General features: G+C 40.8%; 1 protein-coding gene across 14 annotated transcripts in view; it reads right to left on the reverse strand.

Moving 5' to 3' along the window:
- Positions 1-25,680, reverse strand: part of MAGI1 (membrane associated guanylate kinase, WW and PDZ domain containing 1) — a 633,434-nt gene that overhangs the window by 70,843 nt on the left and 536,911 nt on the right. For 10 of the 14 annotated variants that reach the window (XM_032867328.1, XM_032867335.1, XM_032867334.1 and 7 more), the window contains exons 7-12: positions 23,954-23,989; positions 18,502-18,559; positions 15,318-15,454; positions 12,934-13,026; positions 7,855-8,037; positions 6,682-7,302 (exon numbers count right to left, since the gene is read on the reverse strand). In XM_032867328.1, coding sequence (XP_032723219.1) covers positions 6,682-7,302; positions 7,855-8,037; positions 12,934-13,026; positions 15,318-15,454; positions 18,502-18,559; positions 23,954-23,989 — 1,128 coding nt within the window. The remainder of the gene's footprint in view (positions 1-6,681; positions 7,303-7,854; positions 8,038-12,933; positions 13,027-15,317; positions 15,455-18,501; positions 18,560-23,953; positions 23,990-25,680) is intronic. The other 4 variants (XM_032867342.1, XM_032867333.1, XM_032867331.1 and 1 more) reach the window with 1 other exon arrangement.

A 25,680-nucleotide genomic window follows, 5' to 3' on the forward strand; every position in this document is an offset into this window, starting at 1 on the left:
TCATCTCCCAGAGGACGCTACTCAGAACCACAATGCAAACCAATGGCTGTGCAAGGCAGTCACAATGCGGGGGCGCAGTGAGGTCTTACTGAAGTGTGTGTCTACACCATGGTAACATGGCCGGCTGGCGCAGGCAAGTGCTGGATCAGTGAGAGCAGGAATGCGATCCTTACCGTCACCCCCGCCGCTTCCATACCCAATTTTTGGCTCTTAACGTCTCTGTATCATGCTTCTAAAGGTATGAGGTGTGACTATGAAGCTGAGTGAGAGGGACCTTAGGGAAGATCCAGCAACCCGCTGCTTATAAAGTAAACTTTCACAAAGAAGAGGATTATTCAGAAGTGAAAGTAGCTGTTTAACTTTATAACCCGATTATCCTCCAAGTTGGAGGTTATAGTATCTAAATGGGAAAGGGCCATGAGGGCAGGAGCCTAAGAATGGTTGCAACACTTGTACATCAGAATCACCCTGTAGCTTCTACAAAAATACAAGATGCCTGGAGGCCATGCACCATCATTAATATGCTGTACATCTGGGGAGAGCTCTTTTTTAAAAGATTTTATTTTATTTTATTTGAGAGCGAGAGATAAAGAGGGAGCATAAGCCGGGGGAGGGCCAGAGGGCGAGGGAGAGAGAGAGAGATGGCAAGTAGTCTCCCCACTGAGCATAGAGCCTGATGTGGGGCTCAGTCTCACAACCCTGAGATCCTGACCTGAGTCAGGTCAGGATCTGACTGAGCCACCCACCTGGTTACACCCCACCCCACCCCTTTTTTTTTTTTAAATAAAAAGCCAGCCCTACCCAGTTGCTTCTGATATTAGGTAGTACCAGTAAAACACGACTGATTTATTGTGATTACTTCTAGGCCCACAGTTAGCACAAATGCGTTCTTATTTTACCTCCATCATGCACATGCAAATTAAGTGGTATTATTCCTTTTCTTGGTGGGGGGGTATGGGGGGTGGGGGGTGTCAGATGACTTGCCTAAGGTCACAAAGCAAATAAAAGTAGGACCTGGGATTTAAACTTGCATCATCTGCCTCTAGCATCTCTTTTCTCTATAGATCTGTTAAAAACAGTTTGTTAAAAGGGAGAAAACAGGAATCACCACTTAGACACTCAAGACTGAAGATCAGCTTCCTTTGGAAGGCCACTGCTCCTGGCCAGAAGGAAATGCCCTGATGCTACGATAAGGACCCTCTCCTTAACTCTTGACCGTCTTACAGAATCCACTGCTAAAGCAACAGCTGCCCAACCAAAATTCCTAGACTCTCTCGCCAGAGCTGTGCTTGGTAATAGAATAGCCCTTGACGAGCATTTAGTCGAGCAAGGAGGTGTCTGTCCTACGGCCGATACTACTTGCTGCACTTGGATTCACACTTCTGGGTTATCGCCAAATAAGCCAGTTGGCCTGGAAAAGCAACCCCTCTTCTTCAATGGGGTCTTTGACTTACTTGATTCTGACTGGTCTGGGTCTTGGGTTCCATGACTCCGAAGTACATTCCAGACATGGCTGATTATCCTGTTTATAATAATTCTAATATACTCCCCGGTGCATTATGTTCTCTCAAACGCTTTAAATGCACATTTGCAGCTGCTAACCAGCAAGCAAATGATCTTCCAAGATCAGAATGTCAGAAAAGGAATGAAGAGAATGACTGACTTAAAAAAAGTGCATCTCAAGATGTGACCTGTGAATACCACAGAGAGATTTAGCAAAAAGATGTCATGAGCTGTGACTACCATCACAGAAGATTAGCAAAAACTGTGAGAACCCCAGAGCAGTCGCTGGGAATGGGGCTAATGCCTTAAAACTTTGGTCCCATCTCTCAGGCTGAGAGTCTGATTAAAAGCGGGGAAGTGTTAAAAATGAGACAACAAGCCCAACATGGAGTCACTTATGCTACGTATCCTATCACCAAACTGAGACTTAATACTCAGCTACCATTTGGGCCTCTCCCAGGAATGAAATCTTCAACCATTCCATATGGAATTACCTGGTCAGCACCAGTGAGGTCACCTGCCTGACACACACCTGCCTTTCCCTTAAGGAAGGTGACCTTACCACAACCAACCTGTTCTTTGCCTATATAAGTATACTTTTCTGCATGCAAAACTACAGCTCCTCAGAGCTCCTTTCTCTCTGCTAGGTGGGATGCTGCCTGATTCACGAATCACTGGAAAGAGCCAGTACAATCTTTAAAATTTACTCAGTTGAATTTTTTTAAAATTTTATTTATTTATTTATTTATCTGACACAGAGAGAGAGAGCACTAGTAGGCAGAGAGACAGGCAGAGAGAGAGGGGGAAACAGGCTCCCAACTGAGCAGAGAGCTCTATGAGGGGCTTGATCCCAGGACCCTGAAACCATAACCTGAGCCATGAAGGCAGAGGCTTTACCCACTGAGTCATCCAGGTGCCCCTTTTAAAATTTTTATTTATTTATTTATTTATTTATTTGACAGACAGAGATCATAAGTAGGCAGAGAGGCAGAGAAAGAGAGAGACGCTTAGTTGAATTTTTTTTTTTTTTTCTTTAACACATCAAGGACACCATTTGGGGTATAAAGGTGGAGCCAAAAAAGGTTGCTCTGAAGCTGATCTAGCTCAGAACATCCATTTTGTTGATAAGGAAATCAGTTTCCAAGCAGGAGTAGGAACCTGGACAGAGGCGTAGAGCAGCTAGGAGCAGAGGGGGAACTAATAATGGTGGGTTCCTATGCCCCCATTTTTTTTTCAATACACACTTACTCTCAAAAGCAAAACTTGCTTTCTCCACTTTCCCAAAGTTTTGCCAAATCTTGAAACAAAGTATTGTGACTCAACCCAATATTACTTAAAGACTGTTTCACCTACTTATTGGTGTGAATTACCCAAAGATAGAAAATACACAGAGAGGCACACAGTTCTGTTACATATAATATCTATTTTTTAAGAAAAGCAAAGCAAAACAAAACAAAAACTTTTACAGGACAAATTATTTTCTGTAAATTAAAAAAGAAAAACCATATATATATATATTTTTTTAAATAGTAATCACCTTCTAGCGTAAATTTCCAACATCTCAAAAAATGTCTCTAGATTCACACTGGTGTCAGACAACACGCTCTCTGAATGCAAATACTATGTAAAGATAAAATAAATAAAAAGCATTCTCCTGGTTGCATGGCAGAGGGAGCAGGAGGAAAGGGAAGTGCCACGGAAAGATGGGGAGCCAGGCTTAGGAAGAAGGCACTGTTCCACAAATGATGTCACTGACAGACCAGCAGACAAGGGAATGTTCACAGAGAAGAGACTCGTAAATAAATCAGTAATGGTCCCAGCTGCTAGGGCATGTGGATGGGCATTTCCCACCAACTCCATGCCTGGTCCAGGAAAACTGTCTAAACCCAGAAATTGACAAATGATATTCCAACCTCTGCTTGATTTCCAGCTTTGGGAAAAAATAAAATACCAAAACTCAAAATGTCCCCAATCTTGACAGGAAGAGATCTCAAAAATGAAGAGATTGAGAATGAATACAAAATATAAACGTAGTTCATTCTGTCCCAAAGTAGGAAAGGCCAGTTCTTTAAAGCATGGAAAGCCTCATCCTCAAGATCTGAATTCCCAAGACTCACAAGAATCACGAGTTTATCAACCTGCTTACTAGGAGCTTTGACAGAAATAAGATTCATTAGAAAGAATTGGCGAAGTGGCCATTTACTTTCTCATTCAACTTAGACGCTGTCTTTGTTGCTTCACCAAACCTCCTCATTTACACCCCCACTATACAGGGGTGATGATTAAAATGTCAGCCCAAGTTCCAATAACTAATATATGGCAGAAACAAATATATTTATATGCTTCCTAGAAAGATTAATAGTCGCTGGTGCTAGCCTGCCAAATGCAGATGTGCAAACTTTCTATCCAACACATAAATCAAACACAAGGCATATGGTGTATTTTAAAGACTGCTGATGTTATAGTGATTTTAAATTACTCAGGTTCTGGAATAAACTATGTAGATGTTGACTAATGTGGCAATATATTCTAATTCTTTCCATGTTAATTTCAGCTTATAAAATGTAATGGCATTAACAAAAAGGTCTTAGAAATTAAGAAGAGAGAATGAAAACACATTTGAAATCAAGGGGTATGTTTCTATAATCAGTTGTTTGGTAGTCTGGACATGTTCATTACAAAATGGTTCCACTAATTGTGGTAAGTTAATAGGCTGTAAAGAAACTTTATTATTATTATTTTTTTTTTGGTCTCCTTACAGTGACTCAAATAAAAAAGAATGAAATGACAAATGAAATGAAGGGGCAAATAAATCAGTTAGGAGAGCAGGATGGTTTGTGACCGTTAGATGAGCAGAGGCTAAATCAGATTTGGCCCTGATGGACCAAGAACCATTTACGTTTTCAAGTTGCTGGCCACAGAAATCAGCAATAATGCAAAAACTAATATCATTCAGAGTTAAGTCGGACAGAGCACAGAACTGAAAACCACAGATTTCAGCTGAACTTCTCAGTGATGCTATGGGCTGGCAGCTTCCTACCTTTCAAGGACATGGTAAGAGTGAGATGAAAGGCATATGCTGGTATGAAAAGTACTTTGTAAATTGCCGGATTATCCTTCAGTATCAGGTATTGTCATTGTCATCACCATTATCATTATCACCATCATCAACCACCACCATCATTACCATCACCACCACCATCAACCACCACCATCATTACCATCACCACCACCATCATCATCATCACCATTACTTCATCATTCTGAAGCGCAAGTCACTTTCTACTACATTTCAGTCAATGCTGAAAAAACAAGAATCTGTGCAGTCATGTGATCTAGGTACAAGCAGAGAGTTAAGAATGGCGTTGCTAAAGAGAACAGGTTAAAAAATTAAATCTGCTCAGTGGCTTTTATAACTGCTTAAGAAGGGTTGGCTGAGCATTTCAGTTCACAGAGACAGTTGCTCTGGATTTTGGATTTTCTTCCAACAACCCCAGTCATTTTGACCACAGAACTTCATGAGAGCGTGAGAACACAGCTTCCATGACATACATGAGCTCCTCTGTTGTAATGGAACCAAGAGGAAATAAAAGTCTAGTTCCTGATCTCTTCTCAGAAGGCCAGAGTATGCTGTGCATGAAGCAAATCGTGTTGGCAAAGACTGAGGGAACAACCAATCTCAGGCCCATGGTGTGAGGTGATCAATCAGCACTAGTCACAAGTACATATCCAGGAGCAAGACATTTCAATAGTGTAGAAAATATTCCTCAGTGCGAGGTCCTGGGAGTTCTTGGTGGGGCAGAGGTAGGGGATACAGGCAGAGGAAAGAAGAAAGTCTAATGTCTCAAGATTTAGAACAGATTTCTCTGAGATCCTTCACTACTTCATTAAAATGTGGGTATGCTGAGATATGTTTTTCAAATGATTGGTGGAGAACTGTCATTCCTACCAAGTATGAATAATTGCACACCCATTCACTTATTCATTCATTCATTATCTTTTCATTCAGGAATGCCTAGCACGAGTCAAGTATTGTGTTAAATGCTGGGATACAACTGTCAACATGTAGACATGAGCCTATGACATAAGCCCTGCTTTATGGATCTTATATTCTAGTTAAAAAGAGTGACAAAGAAAAATAACTAAATAAATACACAAAACAATGAACTGTGATGATAATAAAAATGAGGTGATAAAGGCTAGGAAAAAATGAGGTGTTGCAGTAAAGATTACAAGGAACTGGGGGACTACTTTTTATTTATTTACTACTTTGATTTGTTATATTATTTATTATATATTTTATTTATTATTACTATTTATTTATTTATAAAAATAATAAAGGTTTTATTTATTTCTCTGAAAGACAGAGAGAGCATTAACAGGGAGTGGGGCAGAGCAAGAGGAAGAGAAACAAGCAGACTCCCTGCCGAGAGGGGAGCCTGATGTGGGGCTCAATCCCAGAACTCTGAGATCATGACCTGAGCTAAAGTCAGAAGCTTAAGCAACTGAGCCATCTAGGCACCCTGGGGGACTACTTTATTCTTCTTTTTCTTTAAGAATTTATGTATTTATTTGACAGAGAGGGGAGGGGGACTACTTTAAATAAGTAATCAAAGAAGCCCTCTCACAAGAGGAGACTTGAGTGAGATTGAGCCAGCCAAGTGAATAGCTGGGGAAAGAGCATACCAAGGAGAGGGAACAGGAAGTGCAAAGGCCCTGAGACACCCAGGGCTTGGAGCACTAAAGACACTCTGGAAAAGAAGGTGGCTAGAGCACAGTGATGAGGGGAGAGGATTGTGGGATGAGGTTGGAAGAGTTACCAAGAGCTACATTTTGCATGCACACTGTGCAGGCCAGGTTCAGAAGAATAAGTACAGAAATTTAAAAATATTAATGATTTTTTTAAAAGCACAATGTGATTTGCATTTAAAAGTATCACTCTAACTGCATGTGTATAGCATAATATACAAATACAACCTTTATTCTATAGAGGTTATTGTTTGGCAGAAATCGGAGGTATTTTGAATACATTTCCAATACTTAAATAAAAATGATCTTAAAGAGTAGACATTTAAAAAGCCCCCCAAAGTCACCTGAAGACTGGTAAATTAAACAATGGATCCTGGGTTAAAAAAAAAAAAAAAAAGACAAATCATAGAACAAAAGAAACATACATACCTCCTCGTTGCACCAACAACGTGACCTCACTTCCCTTTGGACATTCGATCAGCATATCCACGACTTGGTTGTGGGTCAGAGCCTGCACATTCTTCTTATTAACTTCCACTATAAGATCCCCTTCTTTCAGGCCTCGGCACCGTGGACTGTCCACAATCTGTTTCACTCTCTGGCCCCCACCACCAGGGCTGTCTGCGATAGTAAAGCCAAAGCCCATTGGCCCTTTGACTATATGAACAGTTATGAGTTCCGGCTGAGTGGCTATGGAGGAAGCCAAAGAGACAGTGTCATTGGGGTAACCATGGGAACCATTTGAAGCCACGTCAGCAGGGCTGCTGGGCCTGGCATCCTTCATGCCATTGACTTTGCCTGTTTTACTGCTGTGACTAGCTGGCGAATCATAGGTCTCCTGCCCATTCACAATAATTGGTTCTTTATCCAAAATGGCCACCGAGGTCACTAAACTCGTATTGGGGTCATCTGGGTCAAAAGGCAACGGGTAACCTCGGCAGAGTTCAAGGTCCACGCTGGCACCGATGGGAATGGACTGGAAGATTTTCACAACTTGTGCATGTGTGTGTCCCAAAACACAGGTATCATTCACGCTGACAATGACATCTCCTGCAAAAGAGAAGAGTTTCGGGGTTAAAAAAAAAAAAATGATAGCCAAAAAAAGTTCTATCAACATTTTAAGATCCTACCAATAGGAAGCTGAACTAAAAGTGAATTTGGGGGTGGCATCACAGGGCACAAATAGACTGCTTCTATTATTTCTTATAACTGCTAATAAGGCATTCTTACAGCATCTAGTGTCTTCCTTGCTAATGAGAATATAATGATCATTGAAACAACACTGTGATTTCTTCTTTAAAAAAATTCTTGCTGCAGAAATCCAAGCTTAGAATTCTTCTATTCAGACAGATCTAATTTTTTAGTAAATAACCGTTTTACTATATTCAATAGCACCCTAACAGTGCCCCAAAGTTCAAATGACTTCAAAGTTCTGCATCTCTACCAGGGACCGCATTTCTCTAGTGGAGGGATCTTGTGGACTCACAGAGTTTTAAAAAACCATTTATAAAGCCATGTAATCCTGATGCTGTTTTCTCTTGTTCGGGGGCTGGGTGGCAGTCTCACCGCACAGGAAATGCGAGGGCCATGTGGCTTCTCTACCTGTTTCCATCTTGCCGTCCAGCGCGGCAGGACCATCCAGGACCAAGCTCTTGATCTGCAGAAACTCATCAGGTTCATCCCCTCCCACGACCGTGAAGCCAAACCCACGACTGCTTTTCCGCAGCTTCGTGTGAATGAACTTGCCTTTCAACTCAGAAGGGTTTCGTGTAAAAAAGGGTTTGCCTGGATGAAAACAAGAAGAGTATAAGGAATGTCACTACGAGTGAAAAGATAAGTTAAGTAAGCATTGACACAACTTAAGGATCACTCTCTGAGCTCCTGTGCTTCAGGTGTCTTAGGAAAGTCCTTTCTTGATTGCAGTAATAAGGGGGGGGGGAGGTCCCAGACCCCTTTGTTTAAGAAGGGAGATATGGTACCTATAGGGTTTCAGCATAGAGATCCAAAGGAAAACAGAAAAGAATGGAACTGGTGTCCATCCTCTGAAACACTTCTTGGTTTCAGTTCCTGTAGTTTGACAACAATCGTGCTACCACAAGTTATTAACACAAGATGAAACAGATCTTTGCATCTTCTGTTTTGCTACAGTTTCTATTTTGAAGTACAACCTCCAACGTGTTGCCTTGGGCTTGGCTTCTACTTGTCAAACCAATACAGCAAAAACTCTTATTATCTAATCAAACAGAAAACACATTCTGAAAATACATAGAAAATACTAGGAAACATACGGTCACAAAGAATGATTGATAAAAACATAGAATCACTACATTCTTTCTTTTTTTTTTTAGAATCACTACTTTCAAATGAGAAGAATCATTACTTTGAATTGAATTCTAAATTTAAGTCATTTTTCCTATTAATTTTCATCTTTTAACAATTCATAAAAGAGCCCAGACATGTCCACTACTAAAATTTATTGTTTGAAAAAGTTTAGGACATGTGGCTTAAAATATTTCTTTAAAAATCCAAAACATCTAAACTGAATGAATTAGTTACTAACAACAGCTATACACATCCGAATTCAGTTGTCTCATCTAAAATAAATTAATAACTATACAGCTAAATAACTTCCAAACACACTACATATGGTTTTAGTGAGTTTTCCTGATGATACGCACAATAACATTTTGTACACAAAACAAATTTTATTTTCGGTTTTGTTAGGCATTTCTCATTGAGGAACTTACTGGAATTTCTCTGGATATCCCAAACAGTGGACATAATTTCATGTTTAGATTTTTTAAACTCTCCTAATTAGACTTCCCATCTCCTGCTCTCTGCCTGCCTTAGCCTCCCCATTTGTCCTATTTCTTATCTATCCAAAAGTGTTATCCAAACAAAAACAAAACACCCAGGAGAAAAAGTCTCCTGCACCAGAACCTGGCACCCAGGAAAGAAAGTTATTTTTGGTTAGCTATAGCAAAAAGGCCTTTTTCAAAAGGTCTCTGGGCACACATACAAGTTTTAATTGCATATTTCAAAATTTTCCGGCTTTTAAAAAGGCTCTTTTAAATTGCCCAGAGTCATAGCTCTGCTCACAAACCTCCCCGTCACTACAGCAGTCCCAAGGCTGGTTGGGAGATGACAAACCATAGCCCTGTCACTGTGGCTAACGGAAGGCAAGGTTGAAGCATTCACCATGCAAGGTCGTCCGCAGAGGCACCAGAAAGGTGGTGTCAAGTGCACTGGGGGCTTGTGGGTAGGCAGCTGCTATGGCAATTGTCATGGAAAATTGAGGACTGGGGTGTGTGGGAACAGCTACATCCTTAGGGAGTTTGGAGAGCATGAAAGGAAACACATTTCAGTTATGCAGAGACACCTTCTCAATGAGGCTTACGTCCTCTGACCACCTTATTAAAAATTGCGATACCGGGGCGCCTGGGTGGCTCAGTGAGTTAAGCCTCTGCCTTCGGCTCAGGTCGTAATCTCAGGGTCCTGGGATCGAGCCCCACGTTGGGCTCTTTGCTCAGCGGGGAGCCTGCTTCCCCCTCTCTCTCTCTCTGCCTGCCTCTCTGCCTACTTGTGATCTGTCAAATACATAAATAAAATCTTTAAAAAAAAAACTGCGATACCTCCTCCAACATTCCCCATCCCCCTTTCCTGCTTTATCTCTGTCCTTAGCATTTACCACCATCCAACACGGTAGACATTGTATCACCATTCAACACAGTAGACATTGTATCTATCGGTTTGGTGATCTCATTCTCGCCCAACCCGGTGCACAAAGGGCCCTGCAGGTGAGCACAGACACAGCCCCAGCTCTGTAAGCTCCAGAGGATTTCTGCTTGCACACCCCGCGTGTAGAATACTGCCCGATTCATTTCCTGTGCTCCAAACATCTGCGCTGAATCAATGAATGAATGAACAACAGCACAAAGAAAGGCGATGTAACGTGTCTTTGAGAAGGCGGGAAGAGGTGGTGGGGTGTTTAAGCTTCTCACCCTTATTATAGGCAAAGTTAGCAAATGTGAAGAAAATGTGCCTGGCAGTTTAACTGAATGAATTTTTTTTTAAAGCCATTAGCATATTTTGAACTTAGAAGGTTTCCAGCTTAATAGAGACACGAGCAGAGCTTGGAAATGACACCGCTGACTTCCTTTCTCAATGCTTCCCTAGGGAGGGACGATCACAGGGTTTCACATTCACACATGGTTTATTACGTGTCACGTGTGGGTGGGTCATCCGTTAACGGAGCTTCAGGAGAGAAGCGTTCTTCTCCCCACCAGCAGTGGCATTTGGAGCTCTCTGCTGCAGCCCTGTGGTACTTGTCATTTTCTCAGACTTGTCTGCGGACAAGTCACCGGTTGTACCATCTTGTTATGTATGAAAATCACCTGAACAGCAGCTCATGTTTTAGAAGTACTCGTGTGTAGGGACTATTCTAGACTCAATCAGGATCTTTGGGGTCTTGGTCTAAAATTATGCTCTTGGACGACCCCCGAGGAGCTTGCTTCCCTGCCAGGTTGGTACTGTTCTGGGCACCCATGTTTGTATACCCTGGACCCGTGATGTCCAGCTGCACGTTCTGTGACAAGGACAATACTCCACAGTTGCCCTGTCCAAAACGGCAGTTGCTAGTCACACAGAGATCTTGAGCCCTCGAAATGTGGCTAGTGGAACTGAGGAACTGAATCTGTCATTTCTATTTTTTTAATATTTAATTTTTTAAATTTATTATTTGACACAGAGAGCGAGCACATAAGCAGGGGGAAGCAGGAGACAGAGAGGGAGAAGCAGGCTCCCCGCTGAGCAGGGAGCCCCATGTGGGGCTCGATCCTAGGACCCTGGAATCATGACCTGAGCTGAAGGCAGTTGCTTAACCAACAGAGCTACCCAGGTGCTCCTGAATTTGTCATTTTTTTATCGTAATGGATTTAAATGGCAACATGTAGCCAGTAACATCTGTAACTGAATGGTACAGATTTAGAGTGTGTAGGGAGGTGTCCCCCCATATACAAAAAGACAAAAATGTAACAAACAAACAAGGTTTTAGCCAGGAGTTTAACTGTTCCTACCTAATAGCAATGAGAATTCAGATCAGGTGCTCTACCATTCACTGTGTGGCCTTGGGCAAGTCGCTAGAGCTCTCTCTGCGAATGGAGATAATGGTGGTACCAACCTCACTTTTTAGGAGAGTTATAAGGAATACCTGTGGCAGATAATACAGGTAAAGTGTTTGGAGGGGAGGGTGCCCGGTAAATAAGGATAGTCGGATAAATGGGTGTTGTTATTTTGGAAGACAGTGTTGGTGGAGTGCATGCTGTGGAGGGATGGCTCCAGAAATCTCTAAGCACCAGCCAGAATTCGAGAGGTTTCCTCAGAGCAACTCTCTTGAACATGATCGCTTGCGAGAATGGCAAGTGCACTGCTGACCAAAGGAAAAGTTCCGCTAAGTGGTGAACTTAGCAAAATTCATTATCAAGCAGTCTAACCAAGTTCACCACATGGTTTCTTCCTGAGAGTACCACAGGCTGCGAGATGAGGACACTGAGGCAAGGAAGGGAGACAGGAGGAGGTGGCAGAAGGAGTTTTATATTTAAGAAGTACCAAGGAGGACAGAACCTTGCTGTCATGAATGTTATTAGCTGCTGTGTTCTATCTTTATTAAAACGATTAGCACCGTAAAAATGTGTACCCAAGCCAGGAGAAGTTATCTTACATAAGCTGGTATTATTACCCATCTCTTCACAGGACCAGTGAGCAAGGAAACAACTCCTTTTTCATGAAAATTATAATGGAGGGATGGAAATTAGAGAAGAGTTTTTCTACTTATCTTTTCAAATCTAACACAATGATACCTCCTTAAAAATGCATGGGGAACTAATGTTAGTCTTTTTAGGTCTGTACCACAAACATTCCCCAAGTCTACTGAATATAATGGTCATTCTATTTTTCTTATTTAAAGGAGAAAAAATAAACAACAACAACAAAACCCTCTCGAATCTTCCCTATCATGTAAAAGTAATGAGGCCCAAAGCAGCAAGATTCTGGAGCTACCAGTTTTCAAAAAAGAACCGGGGCACCTGGGTGGCTCAGTCATTCATTAAGCATCCGCCTTCCTCTCAGGTCATGATCCCCAGGTCCTGGGATCAAGCCCAGCATCAGGTTCTCTGCTCAGTGGGAAGCCTGCGTCTCCCTCTCCCACTCCCCCTGCTGTGTTCCCTCTCTTGCCGGGTCTCTCTCTGTCAAATAAGTAAATAAAATCTTAAAAAAAAAAAAAAAATGAACCTCTCTAGGGACTCTTACAATTTGCGAATGTAAATGAGTGGGACCCAATGAAACATTATACAAGAAGCATAAATACCAAACTGCACCAAGAATAGGGGATGAGCATTTAGAACAGAATGACACCAACTCATTTCAACCGTGCCGAAGCTCAGAAACCCTAATGGCAATTTGTCATCATTTTCAGAGCATTATAATTAGCTGCAGAAATTTACACGAAAAAAGTTCCTAATTTTCTCGACAAGTCTGATTAACAATACATGCAGAATTTCTAACCTTACGGTTTTCACTATCAAAGAAATGACGTGGGAGTTACAAGTTCCTTTATTTTATTTTATTTTATTTTATTTTTTCAATTTTTAAGCTCAACATCTAGCCGTTATAAAAACACTTTACCCTGAAGTGGAGCTTCTCTGGCGGGCTCCGGATTGCTTGGAGGGTGGTTTGGAATGACAGGAGGCACAAGCGATGAATGATCTTCTGTCCATTCTATAAGAAGAAGAAACAATGTTCTGTTTTTCCTTCAAGCTGCTAATCAACTCACTTGGGACTCACCTTCTGAATTATACAACTACCCAAACCGATAAAACCAGGCACAGAGAGCTCAGATTAAAAGAAACGCACATCTGACCCCACTTTTTGTTAAGGACATCAAGATTCTCTGTGTGTGTGTCTCTGCGTGTGTAACTGTCTGTCTCTCTCTCTTAAGGCTGTTGATTGTCTGTCTCTCTGGTAAGAACTTTGTCTCACTCTCCTAAGACCTTTGAGAAAAGAGGTATTGTGATATGAACAATAAAACTTCAGTTCTCTCTGGCTGGAGAGTCCAAAGTGAGACCAAATAAAAAGTATCGGGAAAGAAACACAATCAACTGACGCTGGCCCAATAACGGAAAAACTTCTCTAATCGTACTGAGACACAAGCTGAGTGTCTGCTCATCTGAGGTGGTAACGGTGATTTCAGCAGCTGCCGGAGGTGCTGTCCTCCGCCATCTCTCAAACCCTAATGGGACCCCTCGCCAACACTCCTGTGTCCTAACTGTGCTCCTATGCCCCTTGGAGGCCCAGAGACACCTCACTGTGAATGACTCTTGAGAGGTACACAGTCACTTTCCAGCCAAGCTAATACATTCAACGGTACACTCCCATTCTCTAAGCAGCACTTTCTAACACCACAAAGTTTTACCAGCTCGGAAAAAAATATATATATTTTAAGACTTTTTTCTTAATAGAAAAGAAATGAAGGTAGAAAGGAGAACTTTTCCAAGGTGCATACACACACACACACAAACACACACACATAGATATACATGTACACACTCTATCCAAATGCACTCTACAGGGTGCCTGGCTGGCTCAGTTGGCATATCATGGAACTCTTGATCTCGGAATCATGAGTCCTATGTTGGATGGAGAAATTACTTAAAAAAAAAAAAACAAAAACAGAACAAAAAACACAACAGTAACATACAAACTATGGCAGTGGTTGCCCACCTAGGGGGGCAGAGGCCGAATTGGCCTTAATGTCTATTTGTATACAAATTTCAAGCCAAGGATGGTTTTTTTCTATTTTTAAATGGTTGAAAAAAATTAAAATGGGAAATACTTTGTAACACATGAAAATTACATGAAATGCAGATTTCAGTGTTCATATATAATGTTTCACTGGAACACAGCTGTAACAATTCATTTGCATATTGGGTATAGAAATTTTCACACCTTAAGGGCAGAGATGAACAGCTGTAATAAAGACACCATGAACAGCATATCCACTAAAATAACCACTAGCCGGCCACTGAAAGAAAAGGTTTACCGACTTCTACTTTATGGTCTATATGTATTATATTCAATATTATAATAAGAAAAGTACTATATTTAATTTTCATGTGTTTGCTATTTACACACTATATGTTGAGGGGTTATTAAGCCTACCATTTTAAAAGGTTGCAATGAAAAACTAAAAAACCCTATTAATAAACAGATGACTGTTAATCAGATCTATTAATAAAAGATGGCTAAATGGAGAGATTCCTAAAATGGAAAATTATCCAACCCTAAAAATTAGAGGGTAAGTATATTAACCAGCTTTGAAATATGTATAAGAAATAAGTTTAAATGAGAGCCTGAGGTCACAAAGCTAATATATATGTGTATATATATACATACATATATGCATGTGCACACGTACATATAAGTTATGATCTGACTTTTGTTAAAATATGCATCTATGTACAATCCTAGAAAGATTCTGCACTATGTTTATCATAGAGAATGGGATGGGAGCCAGCAGGGGAGATCTCAATATTCTCCATTCTTTAACTGTTCAGACTTTTGTAAAGAACATGAATTCACTTATAGTTTTCAAAAAGCATTCCAAATTACCAGCTTTTTCTGACTCCTACATGTCACGTTCCCTATGATTAGAAGCTCGTTTCAGACACAGGAACTCCTTCTAAAGTGCTCAGAGCAGTCTGGCTTTACAGACCAGTTGGTATTATAAACATGCTGGGATAACAGGAAGTTCTCCAGTTTGACGACAGCCTATTTCTAAATTAAAGTGGAGAGCTGGGGCGGGGGAGGGGCTTGGGATTGCACACCATCCCCCCCAACTCCCCCACTCCCCCCAGCTGTCTGGGTTCTGGGCCAGCAGAGTTCCTGCAGGACAGCATGTCTGCCACCAGGCGGGAGGACATGAACACAGAAGCCGGTTCTGACCACACGGGGGTGTCAGCGCCCAGGCTTTGCCCCAAGCTCCTCCGCCCACACATCAGGGGAAAGCCAACCTTCTGGCTGGGGCTGCGGCGGCTGTTGGGGCTGCTGGGGCTGCTGGGGCGGCTGCGGCGGCTGCTGCTGCTCCAGCTGCTTCTTCCGTTTGGCTTCTAGAACCGGGTTCTCATACTGTGTCTTCCTGTTGATGTGGCTGCAGCGGGAGGCAGACAGTATTCGGTTAGGAAACATTTCGTCCCCCAAGCAAAATGCCTGTCTGGCCAAGGCCCTTGATGAGAACCGAGCAAATCAGGTGGTCTGAGATGCTGACCATCCCGTGTTGACAGGTGTAGTCAGGATGAGGAAGAAGCCATGAATACTTTCCACATCCTGACAGCTTCGATGTTACCTGTTTTTCATGCAAAAATTTTAAAATCTTCACTAAAGTCCAGAAGATAGGTCCCATTTTTATTCCCTTTTTCTGGCAAGGAAAGTAAATTCCCAAGCAGTTAATAACTCACCGAAAATAACGTAGCTAGTAAACATGGTCGAGGCATGTACGCTCAGGTCTGCCTGCTTTCAAATCCCAGGATTTTAACCACTGCCTCTTCCAAACATCCAAGAAAGCACCTTACAGGGAGAGGTGCTTTAATTCAACAGAGAGTAAGTAGATTGTTAGAATGGTTTTTAAAAATGAGATTAAAGGGAGATACGATGTGTGTAACATGCAAAGCCAGAGGGCTGCGCGACTTCCTACCGCAGTTCACAGGGCAGAAGCACTCATCCCAAGTTCAAAGAAGGGCTCTATCAACATCTGTCAACTATTTTGATCAACAGACATAGACTCAGGATTAAAAGTCTAAGCCTTAGGCAAAAAAACTCCAAATGCCGCAAACCTGAGCAAATGTGATGTGTTCAAAGTGACAAAGACCCAGATACGACAGAAGCCTCCAAAACTAATAAGGCCACAGCAAAACAAAAAGGCACACACACATGTGCATACATACATATACAATACATGTACATACATGGTTTTCTTGATATGGCCTTAATGTATATACACATATATTACACAAACATATACACACAAGCATACATACATTCTTTTTTTCCACCAAAATCATAATTCATTAGAGGTTCGGGAACATACCTATTATGTGATTACAGTATTCAGAAATCAAACTATTTCTTAAAGGCAGGCTTGTCAAATAGGGTAGACTAATTACCTTTCACTTCTAGGACTAGTTGCTTACTTGCTAACTCTTGTAGGTAGTTTCATGCTAAGAAATGGCCTAACATAGCAGGCAGGTAGAGCTGCAAAGACACAGGGCACAGGGACGAGGACCAGATGGGAAAGTACCAACATTCCCCTCAAATCAGGTCTCTTGGGGCGCCTGGGTGGCTCAGTGGGTTAAGCCTCTGCCTTCAGCTCAGGTCATGATCTCAGAGTCCTGGGATCAAGCCCTGCATCGGGCTCTTAGCTCAGCCAGGAGCCTGCTTCCCCCTCTCTCTGCCTGCTGCTATGCCTATTTGTGATCTCTCTGTCAAATAAATAAATAAATAAAATATTTTTCTAAAATAAATAATAAATAAAATCTTTTCTTCTTAAAAGATTTTATTTATTTCTTTGACAGAGATCATAAGTAAGCAGAGAGAGAGAGAGGACGAAACAGGTTCCCCACAGAGCAGAGAGCCTGACACAGGGCTCAATCCCAGGATCCTGGGATCATGACCTGAGCTGAAGGCAGAGGCTTTAACCCACTGAGCCACCCAGGTGCCCCATAAATAAATAAAATCTTAAAAAAATATATCAGGTCTCTTTTTCCTATAAAGTTGTTACCGCCTCTTCCCCTTCTCTCTTAATGCACAAAGAAGTTGAGGGGGAACTCCAAATGAACCCCAGATAGGCAGAAAGCTCACTAAACATCTGAAAGAAAGATGATCTGCAGGTACACGATGGAAGTTTATTATCTGAGTGTCAAAGAAGGAATGGAACTTGCTTTTCTAATGTCCCAAACCACCAAATCCTTCCTGTTAGGTACAGAGGTAGCAATGTGAGTACTGGCCAATGACACTTGTTATATTGAGCTCATAATTTTTTATAATAAGATACTGAGCATTTTACAATTTCCATCATGTGCTCTTATTGCCAGGGCACAATCAGATGACTTCTCATTGCGAACAGAAGGAGGGATAGAAAGCTGGCTGGTTATCTTCATTGCCCCACGTAGGATTATGATGGTGGAATATTTATATAGCATTTGTTTCTTTCAAAGGATCTTTTATTATTTCTCATCTCTCTCAGAGCAAGTGACATAGAGTTTATCTGCTTCCGTGTCCAATCTCTCGGGTTTCCTTTCTTTCAGTAGCTCCTAATAATAGATGGTTCTAATGAATGGACAAAGTGTGTGGACAGTGCTAGAATAAGGTACATACTACGGAGGTCACGAGGGTTTAAGAGACTAAAAATGGAAAAAAAAAAAAAAAAAAGGAGCTATATGGATGGTCCTCCGGCAAGGGAGAGGCAAAGAAGCATACAAGGGGGGGCACCTGGGTGGCCCAGTGGGTAAAGCCTCTGCCTTTGGCTCAGGTCATGATCTCAGGGTCCTGGGATGGAGCCGCACATTGGGCTCTCTGCTCAGCGGGGAGCCTGCTCCCCCCGCCCCTCTCTGCCTGCCTCTCTGCCTACCTGTGATCTCTCTGTCAAATAAAAAAAATTTTTAAAAAAAGAAGAAGCATATAAGGTCTTGCAGCTTGGGCCAATTCTGAATTACCTTCTTCATTCTGGTGACATTTCATATATCAGTAAGATGTGTCTTGCCCTTTTAGAAAGTCTGAATGAATAAATAAGTAATTGCTGAAAAGTTCAGACCTCGGTAGGGCAAAAGGTAGGCAAACAGGTACTTCAGAAGATAACACCTATCCATTTGGTTTGCTTTTCTTATTCATTCATTCATTCATTCATTCATTCAACTAATACTTAGTGAGTCACTGCCAGGACAGTGCTGGGTCCTGGTAAGATAGTGGTAAACAAAAGACACAGCTATCTTGCCCTCATCAATTTTAGAATATAATTTACTCTCTTCAGATTTGCGGAATATTTTCTCATTCACTATAATATGCATGTATATTTTCATTATAAAACTGTTATGTTGTTATTAGTATCAGTTTGTACCTTATAAAGATGACAGACTCTGTTCAGCATAAATATATGTAATTATAGAGGAGTACAAACTAAAATATAGATTAATAGCTACTTACTCTACATAGTAGATACCATAGACAGGGTCTTCAATCTTTTCCCAACCAGCAGGCAGCTCTGAAAAATAAAGGCACATTTAGAGCAGGAAGGGCATATTCTTCAAGAGCCTAAGGATTTTTAACAACTGAGTGAGGCAACAAGAGAAAGACTCAAAAAAAAAGCCTTAAATCCAATGAAAACTGTGTATCCTAACAACTACAATCTAGAAGGCAGTCTTATATTTAACAGTGTATTTGTCTACATGAGGAACAATTCCTTACTGGTATTTTGCACGAGCTAATAAAACTTAATCAAATGTAGTCCCAGATGCCTTTGTGCTGAATCAGCTAGTAAAGAAGATTTTAATAGAAATATATTAAAATTTGCCTTCAGTGCCTGATTTATACCTTAAATATTTACAATTTTCTCATTGTATTTCTAGACCACCTTACCATACAAACAAAAATGGCTGAAAAATTAATGTTTCTTTTCATTTTCAATACAACAGTGCTGCTTTTGCTCTCCCGGGAATAAAATGAAATTTGCATCTTATTTCCTACTTGTTTCTAATTAAAATACTGCCAATTAAGTAAAAGATGGAGTTGGGCTTTCATATAGCAGGCATCCGTCACTCAAGTGCTGTATTCAAACAGGCCCACCTTCAAGAGCACTTTGCTTGGGAAAGCTGAAACACAGGTCCCTCCAGGAGCTCACTAGTTGAGGGGGAAGCTGGCATTCCTTTCTCCTGCTTCTGTAAAACGCCACTGTGGGATGTGTGTACCTTTTGGAAAACTTGCCCATGCTCTACCGAACTTCACTCCGTAAGGTTTCCTACAAAGGCTGGAACTTTATTAACTAGCTAATAGTGAGTTTTGCCATAACAAAAACCTACTATGAAAAAGCCCATTGCCCCAGATAATCTGACTTGCTGAAAGAAACAACCAGGTTGTGTTTTATGTCACTAAGCAATTCTTTCAAGCAGAGCAGCAATTACTCAAGTTGATTTCAAAGCCACTTGGATATATACAGGGTTTCGGCAAGCCTGTATAAAGCCAAACTCCGAAGTGAATCATTATTCCTAGAAGTCAGCTGTAAAGACCAACATGAATGGAATGGTACAGACACCTAAAATATCATTTATTTTGAAATACTAGATTCTTCTTTTTTTTTTTTTTTTTTAAACTGAGGGAATCCAGTGGTCACTATTTTGCAAAGAATGACTCTGTCCTCAAGGCACAGGGCTTATATGAGCCACAAACAGTTCCATACTGAAAACGGAGTCACGTGCATGCACCCAAACACACACACGCTAATTACTCAAAGTTTATGTTTTGCTCAGATTTGGCTGCATATCAAGAGACATTAATTTCATGGTTTTTGCTCCACATTTTATCTATTTGCAAACAAAGAGACAGGTTTCCCCCCTTCTCTTCTAACTTTTTTTTTTTTTTTCTTTTTAAACACTTAGCAGGTTTTAAAGAAGTCTTTGAGTTCCAGGAGACATAGCTACTAAAATGTAAGACAGGTCTGACGCACAGATGTTGATGCTACTTGGCATTTTTATCCACCTTCCGAACTGATGCAAATCAAATGCCTGGGAAATAGTTTCCCCTCACAAAGCTGGAAATTACCATTTAAATGAAAATGAACCAGGAAAATCTTTCCAAGGAGTTGAGAAGTCGAGATTAAAAAAATGCAAATTGGGGCTCGTCCACATGTTTGTTCAGGCATGGGGCAGAAGAGTGGGCAAGTGTGAGGGGACCACCCTATGTTTCACTGGATCAACCCTTTTCCAAAATTTGCAACCTTGAATGCTTGGCCTAGTTTTAGATAAAACGGGTAATATTAAGAATTTAATTCATTTGTAGCCTTACAGTGAGCACTAATATACAGAATTGCTGAATCACTATATTGTACACCTGAAACTCATTCAATACTGTACATTAACTCACTCAATTATTAATTTGTCAACATTTAGAGAGTATCTACTGTCCCCTTGAGGGTGTGGTGGGCACCTGGAACACAAAGATAATTATTAAGTGCACAACTAAGCAGACAATTCAAATACCATATGGTTAGTGCTTTGCCAGAGGTCTGAAGAGGGTGCAAAAAAACAGAAGCCACCTCTGACCTTCGTCCTGCTGTCTAGTCAACAACTTTATACTCTAGAGTTAAGAAATGCGGCAGATCAACTGATCTTCCTGGATGCTTGTAAATCTAAACACATCTTCTGGAACAGATTAGTAAACTCCAGAAATTTTCCAGTTTTCCAAGCTAAAACTCATTTTCTGTTGAAAAGAGAGATTTCTCACTTCCATGTGGTGATTAACTTAATAATAGGAATTAGTCTCCTAATGCTTAAAATAGAAATGGGTCATTGATTTAAAAAAAGGAAGATGTTTGTCCTCGAATTTGTCTTTTGGTTCTAAAAAACTGAGAATGACAGAAAATGCCAAAGCCTAGAAAATTATGACATTACAATTTATTATTATTATTATTTTTTTTAGTAACTAAACACTTTGATGTCACCTGAAGGGTCAGCCCCTATGTCTAACAACTGCTGGACAACAGACCAGAACATACTACCTGTCACAGCTGTTTTAGGCAGCTAAGACCTTTTCGGGGTTGCCCAGACTGGGGACTGAACCTTTGCTCTACCACTTCATAGGTCTAGTATTAGACTAGTGACTGAGTATCTTACAATGACATCTTTCACCTGGATTTACTTGAAGGGTCAACTATGGATTAAATGAGGTTGCCTCTAAGACATTTTGCACAGCACCTGGAATATATGCTCAACAAATGGCAATGTTCTAAGAAAACAGGAAAGGAACAGATGTATATAGCCTGCTTGCTACCTAGCCCTGCCCTTAAGAATCTCATTCTGTACTAACTGACCCCACAGAAGCAAATATGAAGCAGCCCCATGCTCTACGTTTTCAGAAGAGAGATGTCAGCACATAGACTGAAAGTCATGTTCATGATCACAGATAGATTTCAAAACTGTGACTTAGCCTTGGTAGGGAGGGAACCTCATTTTCCTTGTCTCTACCTCTCCCAGTTGGTGCCAGCACCTAAATACCCTATAATTTCAAAAGGGAGTACACTTTTCAATTCTGGGGTAATGTCTGCAGAGCATGTGATAAATTTTGCAAACCAGAAGTGCATAATGCAGCGACAGACGCAGCTCCAGCAACTGAGTTCAGAAATGACAACTCTATAATCAAATGATCTGTGTCCAACACCAACTGCCCCCACCTCTAAGAGGCAGATAACAGACAAGGTTTTCTTGTCACATCTGGAATCTCATTGTTCTCTGAACACCTGACAGGTGCTATTGTTTGAAATTAGGACCCTCTTATTAAGAAAATGGGCAGTGATCTTGTCAACAGAATCTGGAATGAATACAAGAGAAAACTCTGTGTGTGTGTGTGTGTGTGTGTGTGTGTGTGTGTGTACACACTACTCTTTACATGGTGTGTATGGCACGCAAAAGTTGAGAGTCCTATCTCTACCCACAAGGACACATCTGGGTCATTTCTGCATACACATTCTTTCTCCTGACCCCTATTAAGGGCAGAGAGTACCATAAGGAGTATTAAAAAGTCCAACAAGATGGAATTAGTCAATAAATAATAAAACTACTAGGAAAAAACACTATGTGCTGATCACAGGGACAAATATTAAGACACACTTTCATTAAGTTTCCTCACAAATACAATGGGAGCTACTCTTTCAGCCTTTCTTGACAGATCAGGGAAGGGAAGCAAAGAGAAGGGGAGTGACGTGACCAGGTCAACAGGGGAGCCCGGATAAGGAGCCAGGCAGCATGATTTGCATCCGGAGACAGTTCTGCCATGTCACCAAACCATCTCCCAGGATTCCCATTATGACCATAAGAAACAATATACGTAGTCATTAATGCTTATTTTTCTAATCTTCAACAGCACAGGAAAGTTCCCACAATATTACCGTTACAAGGGAAAAAAATTGAGAAACTGCTTTCCTAGAAATGTCAACATTCAAACTTCCACAGAAGCACATATGCCTCTGTGCACAGCTATATTATCTCTACCAGCCATCCTCTGAAAGCACTGGTCAGACACATCAATGACCTAGGAAGAGTGATTTAAATCGGTTCAGCAAATGGTTAAGGCGCTCATCCTGCATCTCAATTGTCTTTTTCGATTACTTTAGTATTACCGGTTAATTTTTTTGATGCAACAAGTTTCAAATTGTTCTCTATCAAAGGATAGATCTCAAGTCCTTCTTACCACAATGACAACTTATTAAATATATTTTAAAAACAAGCTCCATTCAATCGTTATCGACTGATGCCGGCATATCTATCACTTACAATGGGATATGTCTGCAACATTAAGAAAAACAGAGCTAAATTCCATTATATCATAACTCCAGTCAACCACGATTGATTATTATATTATAAACACAAACAAAACCACTTGAAAACAGTAATCTGTATTAAGTATTTATGTTTTCAGTTCTTAAGGCAATCTCAAAAATGTTAGGCTGATTCAATCATCTCAGGACAGTTCTTTTCATATCGATGTTAAATAATCTTCTATCTCAAAAATACACGATGGCCAATGGTCAATAAGTTAAGGCTTTTATGTGCAATTTAGCTTGAAAACCTTGGGCTTTCCAATCTATCCTTCAGTAAATGCATCAGATGGAATGCAAACTAATTTTAATATTGTTCAAAGCTGAACATAAAACTTAGCATAGAACATAATTCAATATAGTCCGACAGCAAAGATAAAAGTGTTTGGCATTATCTGCAAATGTAAATTATTTCTAACTGCAACGGCTAGACTAGTCAGACTTGATTTACATGGATACACACACTCTAAGACAATGTCACACAGAAGCTGTATTTGGTGTTCAAGCCATTCACCAGATCTATAAAGTCATCATGTGGCTGGTGACTTTGGGACCAAGATTAAGACTTACTAATTATTCAGTTGATCGGGAGAATTCCTATATTGCTACCACTCCTACAAAGATCCCTAATGAGTTTGGTGGGTCTTTAGTTTTGTTTTGCTCTGCTTTTCTGTATGGCCCCTGGACACAACCACTCACACCCAAGAAAGAAATGAGGTGGAGGTAGGTCATACTGGAGATGAAGGCACATAGCAATTGTCGACCCTCTCCCGGCTCCTTTTCATCCACAGTTCACAAGACTACCTAGCACCAACTTGCTAACTCTCGTTCTAGTCTCGACGCATTCAGGCATTTTCTTTGTAGACACAATTTATGACAGTTTATTACAACTCTGAATGATGCCTGCAAGTCAGACACTAGGGTTGTAAGATGGACCTTTCATGGATAAACCCGAGTGAAAGTCATCATTGAAGAAGTGCAAACTAAAGGAATGGAAAGATTCAGCAATTTGCTGGAGACAAAAAGCATTCAGGGCAAGTTAGGCAGTGGCAGCGGGCTGCGAGGGTTTACCTAGTTCACTGTCCAGCTCCTCGGTGTGGACCCCTTCTTCTCCAAAGGAATAGCGGGAATGAGACAGAAAAGAGAGAAAGAAAAATTGAGATACCAACACCAAGAAAGAAATCTCCCCTCAGAAAAACAGCAGCAAACACATCATTCCGTTTTGTCCTTACCTGCATTGTGGCCTATCTCAGTGGCTTGGCTAGTAAACCGGAGACCTCAGTGTAAATTACCAAACGTTAAGAGCTGATATTGGCAACATAATTATATGGCTCATTTCCTCGTGTGTCAGAATAGGGTTTGATTGGTGGTAGAAGATGACAAATACCTTTGCGGTTTCAATTTCAATGTTCTTAAGTGGGAAGTCACTTATTACAGACCTTATTTCGGGCAAACAAAGCTGTCACACCTTTCAATATTAGACCTTTTAATCCCTAATCCTCTAATCAGTGAGGCAATTATACTCACAATTAAAGCATTACTTAACTTAGAAGGAATACTGCTGTGTGAAAAATGGAAGGTAAAGTCAAATTGAGAATGCGGATTGTAAAATGAGCTACACTTAACAGCGTCTTACAGCGGGAGTTAGGAATCACGTCAGGATGTCGTACATTAGGGAAGCAGACGCAAAGGCTGCGCTGAAATGACTGTGGAGAGGCATCATGTAGTTTGTATAGGATTTCTAAGTCAAACAGCTCAGAAATGTTAGAATGAAAATGTTCTCAGTAAGTCAGGGGGCAAAACCAGTCAAGATCCTTTCCATGCTTGACCTCCTCCTGCTGTAAGTAAAATGCTGTATGATAACTGAGAACGTAGAAGGGCACACAACAGATCATTTTCATGTATAAGGTCCCCCTAGCTACAGAGCAAGCGGCCATTCCCTCTAATGTATGCTCCACAAACACACGGAATAAAAACTGTTCTCACCATTGCAAAATGTTTTGGTACATGGTAAGTACTAAATATTTCAAAATGGATGCATGGATGGATGGATGGATGTCTCCAATACTGACTTAAGTAATCAACATGGTGCTATCTGCCTTGCAAAATCTTGATATAAAAGTGATTCAGTTGCCAACAGTAAGTTTTGGTGCTGGCATTGTCTCTGAAAAATGGAATCTTATTTACATAAAATGGCTCGAGAAAATGTCCATTTAAATATTATCTAAAAATGTCTTTGGGGGTGTAATCATTCATTTCTTCAATAAGCATTTAATGAGAGAGACCTACTATGGGCCAGTCACTATGAAAATTGACAGTTCAAATATCCATTCCAAGGAAGAGACAAATCCCAAACTCCCATAAATAAAACTAAATTTAAAACTCTCATTATTTCTCTAAAGTAACACACATCACAGAGTGACCTAATCATATGTGGGGCAAGGTCACAGAAAAAGTCCCTGAGCTATAACCTAAAGGATATGAACAATTTAACAAAAAGACTTCAAGTGATGAATGACTGAAACTTGAGCTTTCTGACAGCAGGGCATTCTGACTGTTGTGTTCATTGGTACATCTGAAGTTCTTAGGACACTATATAGAAGGCAACCAATAACTATTTGTGAAATGGAAGAATATTCTAAGAGAGAACTAGTAGGGATGAAGGGCAGAGTATAGAGGAACGAGAGTGAGAAAAGCCAGAGGTCAAACCACTTAGGGCTTGGGGACCCGCTATGGGGAGGGCTGAGTATTTACAGTACAGACAGAGAACCAGTAAATAGGGGTTGAGGGGGTGGTCC

The sequence above is a fragment of the Lontra canadensis genome, unplaced genomic scaffold (assembly GCF_010015895.1).
Source record: "Lontra canadensis isolate GAN:19392208 unplaced genomic scaffold, GSC_riverotter_1.0 scaffold34, whole genome shotgun sequence".
Taxonomy (NCBI): Eukaryota; Metazoa; Chordata; class Mammalia; order Carnivora; family Mustelidae; genus Lontra; species Lontra canadensis.